Source organism: Haliotis rufescens, unplaced genomic scaffold, assembly GCF_023055435.1.
Source record: "Haliotis rufescens isolate VD_foot unplaced genomic scaffold, xgHalRufe1.0.p SCAF_10, whole genome shotgun sequence".
In the NCBI taxonomy this organism is placed as follows: domain Eukaryota; kingdom Metazoa; phylum Mollusca; class Gastropoda; order Lepetellida; family Haliotidae; genus Haliotis; species Haliotis rufescens.
Genome location: NW_025963780.1, coordinates 29,795,145 through 29,802,155, shown reverse-complemented (window position 1 = coordinate 29,802,155; position 7,011 = coordinate 29,795,145). Strand labels below are relative to the sequence as shown.

Below are 7,011 nucleotides of genomic sequence, written 5' to 3'. Positions count from 1 at the left end.
CGCGATATAACTGGAATACTGTTAAAATCGGCGTTAAACCCAGCTCACTCACTCACTCATTGTGAAGAGATGCAATGCTTGGCCGTGTCATGATCGCACGGTCGAGGTTTGATTCCACGATTCTTTCAGATTATGATAATTGATTTGCCAGCACAAAACCCATACCAGCTGATTTCACCAGAGTTGTCACAGCATCACTTTCCTTCCACACCAAGCTTCCACGCTGTAATTTAAGCGAATATGAAGCAACAACGCCAGAGAATAATCATTCTCGATAAACAGTTTCCATTGGGCGTAAAAGGCAAAATAGCGGTGAAAATTATATGAATGAATCGGTAAATATCAGTGATGACACCAGGTGTTCGCGAAAAGGATAACCATGCCCTGCTATAGCAATTTGCATATAAGGGTTCGTTTGTTCCCTTACGCCGCACAACAGCACACTACATTGTTAGAATTAGATAGTTTTAACATATTGTACAATGAAGACAATGTCAGTGCTTGCAATAAACCAGATCGTGCACCGTGTATACACAAAGGTAGGCTCAAAGTTTGTTTGTTTATTTGTTGTTTAACGCTGCACTCGGCAATATTCCAGTTATATGACGGCGGTCTGTTAATAATCGAGTCTGGACCAGGCAATCCAGAGATTGACATCATGAGCATCTACCTACGCAATTGGGTTGGTTGGTTGTTTTACACCGCACACAGCAATATTCCAGCTATATAACGGCGGTCTGTAAATAATCGAGTATGGACCAGACAATCCAGTGATTGATATCATGATCATAGATCCATGCAATTGGGATCGATGATATGCTTCAACCAAGTCAGCGAGCCTGACCACCCGATCCCGTAAACGCCTCTTACGACAAGCATAGTCGCCTTTTACGGCAAGCATGGGTTGCTGGAGATCTATTCTACCCCGGATCTTCACGGGTCCACTACGCAATTGGGATACGATGACATGCACCAACCAAGTCAGCGAGCTAGCCATGAAATGACATCCATTCCTGTCCATGACGAGCTCAATATTTAATCACAGGGAGTACATTTATATCCTGTTGAAACAAGATACTCCATTTCAACAACACGCTATTAGAGTGTGCCTTAAGTAAAACGGAGGATTCATGACGGTATACCATTGGCTATAATAGCTCTGCCGTCGAGGAGTTGCGACATTCAGGAATACATTTGCAGCGATATGTAATCAACTATCATTCGTCACTATCTGACAGACTAACGTCCCTTCGGTGCATCCATAAAGGTCCGTCCAGTATTGTATCAAGATCTGCTGTGGGAGGGAATAAGCTATAATGAAGCGAGTTACCAAACATGGAACTAATTATGCCTCAACGCAAATGGAGTGTAGTTCCAGTTATTTCAGGGTAATGTCAGAAGGGGACGGTGCTAACCAATTATCTCCAAACACTCTCCACGTGATTGATATATACATGATGAAAAATACCACAGACTTTGTGAACCATCCATACATCTATCTCAAATAATGAATTTATGAGCTTGTTGGTTTGGTTATGCAATTAATTAACGTTGCTGCTGGTGATGGGAATATTAACACGCTGAGAGTAGTTGCTCATGCGTTGTCATCAAGACATTTATTTCATGTTTTAATTTCCGTTTAAGCTGCAGATATTTCAACGCTGGCAATATTAATCTTTTAAACTCGTGAATGTTTTTAGCCTCAAGTTACAAAATTAGTTAAACCGCCCCACCCTTTATTATAAGTCTCCTGGCCCTCACATATGAGAAGGTGTTTATCCACTAAATACACCCATGTACACAACTCATTTACAAGTACCTTAAGGGGCGGCGGGGTAGCCGAGTGGTTAAAAGCGTTGGCTCGTTACGCCGAAGGCCCGGGTTCGATTACCCAAATGGGTATAAAGTGTGAAGCCCATTTCTGGTGTCCCTCGCTGTGATATTGCTGGAATATTGCTAAAAGGGGCGTTAAGCCACCTCACTCACATACAAGTACTGCAGCAAAGGAGGTGTATGGAAACAGCGTCGCTAGCATCCAACTCCCCTTTCTCTGGGACTTTTGGCTTCATTTGATGGAGATGACACCCTGTTGTAATCCGGGCCTTAAACCAAAGAAACAATATCCTTCTCGAATACTATTATACTAATTCCCTTTAATATTATCTGTCTATTAAACTAAAACATATAAATTCCTCACAGATGCTTTATGTCCATACTGGGCAACATCTGCTGCGATACAATGAACACATTTATTATTATTATTATTATTATTATTATTATTTACAGATTAAAATAAAAAATGCAGCAAAGAGGGTTTGGGTGATTCTGGCATAGTCAGGCTGGTTGGGCTCATCATCAGCTCAGGGCCCTTGCCCCCTCTACACGCAGCCCAGACAATGAATGGAACTTCTCCCAGGAAGCGCTGCCTTGTCAACTCACCAAGAACCTTTCGGAGAATGTGAAGACTCCCCCATACTGCAGCCTTCTGCATTACCCAGATTGTCAGAAGGGCTGTATTCCTGGCAGCAAACCCGGGAACTCTCCCAATGTCAGTCAAGAGATTGGGAGGTATCAAACCTAAGGCACCGAGAACAATGGGGAATCGGGCAACTTGGTACTTGGGATGCAAACGTGTCATTTCGAAAGCGAGGTCCGCATATATGCCATGTTTTTCCTCAATCTTGTCAATTACATTAATGTCAATGGGGACAGAAAATTCAATGCTATAAATGATTTCAATGAATTTATCGAAAAGGACAAGATCAGGTTTGTTGGCCTGAAAACGTCTAAGGCTGTAAATGGGCCTATTCCAAAGAATTTTGTATTTATCATTTTCCATGACGCCCTCTACATATTCCGGGTCGTACCATGCGTGGACCTCTGTGTCAAAACCACAAGCATGGCGAAGACGGTAATAAAATGATCGAGCCACCCCATCATGTCGCTTAAGATAGTGTGTCTGTGCCAAAGCTGGGCATCCACTCACAATGTGTTGGACAGTCTCATTAAATTTATCACATAATCTACATTTCATATTTACATTTTGATGCAAAATCACACATTGACGGTTGTTGTTATTATTATTATTATTATTATTATTATTTACAGATCAAAATACAAAATGCAGCAAAGAGGATTTGGGTGATCCTGGCACAGTCAGGCTGGTTAGGCTTATCATTCAACTCAGGGAGAATTGCAATTCTCTGGCGTTGACGGTTGTTTTCCATACAGAAAATCTCTCATAACACATGTAGTCACTGAAAATTCTGGAGGTCTTATAAGCCTCCCTTCACAGCTCGTGTCAATATCATGGTCAATGCCTCGATACACGTAAGACAATGGGCATGAACGCATCCATTACTAGGAAGTAATGGTCATTAATTAGACCCCAAGGCAATAATTTCCTGTTATTGACACTCGGGGAAATTCTATTCTTGTAGGGATAAGCTGGCTGTAATTGCCAACATCACTGCCCCAGTGTACACAGTGATGGAGTGGACAAAGACGTATGTGTGTGCCAAGCGTGACCAGATCTGTGCATTATCTCCCATGGTCAACGCGTCAGATCTAGGTTAGTACTAATATGGTTATGCGCTTATGAGGAATCAATCTGATAAAATTCCGACTATTTTGCTTCCGCTCATGAAATAGAAAGTATGGTCCAATACTGAGTGCAATTAGCAACACTATCTCCTCGCTGAAGTAACAAGAAGGTTGTACGTGCTAGTACGTGGCTAAGTACAAGCTAAGCAGATACATACTTACGACATTTTTTAAATATATTTAACCGTGTAGATCCCGAAAATGATGGCCAGACATAAGTACAGTGCTGAACACAAAATCATCCCAGACGCATATGTGTGTCAGCAAACACATTGATGATTGCGGAAACGGGAATTTATTATTTTTCCGTTTTAAAAATTGTATTCTAGTAATAAGCAGCAGAGAAGAAAAGAAAAAAATGTTTATCCGACTGATGAAACCTAAATTGAACTGTAGAATGCGTTGGTGGACGATTATCCTTATACGATTATCCTGATAATTCTATACCAATATAGCTTTCTTCCCATCTTTTATTGTATAATTTTGAGACAAGATGAAGAGAAATAATTACATAATAATGAACAATTACATGTTCAATATTGAATATAATTTTTTTTTTTTTTAAATATTCTTTTGAGTACTTGATTACGTAAAATTGATGTCAAACAGGTTCGTGTCTTGTCCACACTGTAAAGTATTGAATGTTGATCTATTCAAGACATAATTCACATGGTGAACGCAGTCATTTTATGTTGTGTCGAAAAAGCGTCAAATTCCGTTTTACACATCGACTTTTTCCATACCATTGATAGAAAATACGGGGAGGTACGTATTAATCAAAATACCAGTGTCGTCTTTCTCCGACGTTGTCAAAGACATAAAAACAGCCATGACGTCAAATAGAATGGTGTCAATCTTTTAGTTGTTCATTACATTTGATGATACGGCTCGTGCTCAATTAATAATGGTGCAACATAAGTCAAATTACACTTACACAATCAGGAGAACGTTGGAATCTAAGGACTAATTTATAGGTTATATGAGCCATCAATTTCCTTATTACTTATTTTTTTATGAAGTACAATTTCATCATTTCTTATTGTGTTTTTATGCCTAAACGTATACAGTTTCAATATCGATATTTGTGTTGGAATAGTTTGGTTCCTCGTGAACAAAACACCACAGAAATATATTGACCTTACCCACAGCTAATTCTCACCAAGTGACCTGAGTTACAATAAACTACGTGTGCAATCTCTCTGTCGCCTTTTGACGTCATTGAGGTAAATCAGTTGTCGTCATTTACGGCAGGCTATTTTTTGCATTTCATTTATGTCGTTATACATACGATTCCATTTGATATACATTTATGTCGTCCAGATATCAGGCAGTATTTTGTTTGCTCAAAGTTTGCGTGAAGCTACTAAATAAAACACGATAAAAAGCGGAGAAATTTCTCGGACAACACGAAGCAGTGTCTTTTTTCAAAGCGGTTTAATATTTACACTTCAGTTAAATTTACACCATCAGATCGGAAATTTAATGTTCAACATATCTGCGTAAATTTATAACCGGAGATAGTTCCAGTGCCGCGTGAGCGCAATTCTTGCACAACGTTCGCTTTTCAGATTTTAGGAAAATGTGCGTCACAAAAACACTCACTATCCAGAGGGATATAGGTATCGGATTCAGTCGTTGGAGCGTTAGGTTCATGTTGAATGATTCACTCATGAAGACGTTATAACGCCCACACAGCTGCTGCACCACAATACAACCAGATAGATACTAAAATAAGTCGAACAAGCAATTACAAGGGGATCATGTTTCAGTCTTTCGCAATATCTGTAACTGCACATCAATAATATTGTGACATACACTCGTTTGGACATTGTATACATAATGTGTATTCCTACGCATTTTCAACAAGTTTAATTTTTATCTTCGACGAAGTCATTAGTACATATTTGCCTTTGATGGATGAACTGATATGCACTTTAGAAACTATCAAATAAAAATATTGGAAGCACATTTCATCGCTAAGCATGACATGCATCTACATGACTCATCTACATAAAGACCGCCAGCGTGGTCTAGTGGTAGAGCATCCGCCCGGAGAGCGGAAGGTCCGGGGTTCGATCCCCGACCGCGTCATACCAAAAGACGTTAAAAGATGGTACTTGTTCTTACCCTGTCTGTCATTAAGGGGCTAAAACAAGGACTGGTCGGCTCGGAGTCAGTATACTGTGTCTGAGTGGGGTATTCATGTTAAACTGCGGCATGGTATCCCAGTGAGCTAGCACTATAAATCGGCATCAGTCCGTACATCCAATATGCCATGGCTGCTAGGTCTATCGTCGTGTGTTCCTTGCAAGACATGTACATCCAATATGCCATGGCAGCTAGGTCTATCGTAGTGTGTTCCTTGCAAGACATGTACATCCAATAAGTCATGGCTGCTAGGTCTATCTTCGTGTGTTCCTTGCAAGACATGTACATCCAATATGCCATGGCTGCTTGGTCTATCGTAGTGTGTTCCTTGCAAGACTTGTACATCCAATATGCCATGGCTGTTAGGTCTGTCGTAGTGTGTTCCTTGCAAGACATGTACATCCAATATGCCATGGCTGCTAGGTCTATCGTGGTGTGTTCCTTGCGAGACATGTACATTCAATATGCCGTGTCTACTAGGTCTATCGTCGTGTGTTCCTTGCGAGACATGTACATCCAATATGCCATGGCTGCTAGGTCTATCGTCGTGTGTTCCTTGCGAGACATGTACATCCAATATGCCATGGCTGCTAGGTCTATCGTGGTGTGTGCCTTGCAAGATTTGTACATCCAATATGCCATGGCTGCTTGGTCTATCGTGGTGTGTACCTTGCAAGACATGTACATCCAATATGCCATGGCTGCTTGGTCTATCGTGGTGTGTACCTTGCAAGACATCTGCTTCCAGTATGCCATGGCTGCTAGGTCTATCGTCGTGTGTTCCTTGCAAGACATGTACATCCAATATGCCATGGCTTCTAGGTCTATCGTGGTGTGTTCCTTGCACGACATGTACATCCAATATGCCATGGCTGCTAGGTCTATCGTGGTGTGTTCCTTGCAAGACATGTACATCCAATATGCCATGGCTGCTAGGTCTATCGTGGTGTGTTCCTTGCAAGACATGTATATCCAATATGCCATGGCTGCTAGGTATATCGTGGTTTGTTCCTTGCAAGACATGTACATCCAATAAGCCATGGCTGCTTGGTCTATCGTGGTGTGTTCCTTGCAAGACATGTATATCCATCGTAGTGTGTTCTTTGCAAGACATGTACATCCAATATGCCATGGCTGCTAGGTCTATCGTAGTGTGTTCCTTGCAAGACATGTACATCCAATATGCCATGGCTGCTAGGTCTATTGTGGTGTGTACCTTGCAAGACATGTACATCTAATATGCAATGGCTGCTTGGTCTA

The 7,011-nt window shown here is 41.0% G+C and overlaps 1 protein-coding gene across 1 annotated transcript; it reads right to left on the bottom strand.

Annotated features, from left to right (window-relative positions):
- Nucleotides 1–6,210: 6,210 nt before the first annotated feature.
- Nucleotides 6,211–6,717, bottom strand: LOC125374647. The gene has a single exon (XM_048385791.1). It carries the CDS (start codon nucleotides 6,715–6,717, stop codon nucleotides 6,211–6,213), a length of 507 nt encoding a protein of 168 aa, XP_048241748.1.
- Nucleotides 6,718–7,011: the final 294 nt, after the last annotated feature.

Bases quoted from the DNA above. Each gene is read 5' to 3' on its own strand.
- LOC125374647 (XM_048385791.1), bottom strand. From the start codon at position 6,717: ATGTCTTGCAAGGAACACACCACGATAGACCTAGCAGCCATGGCATAT.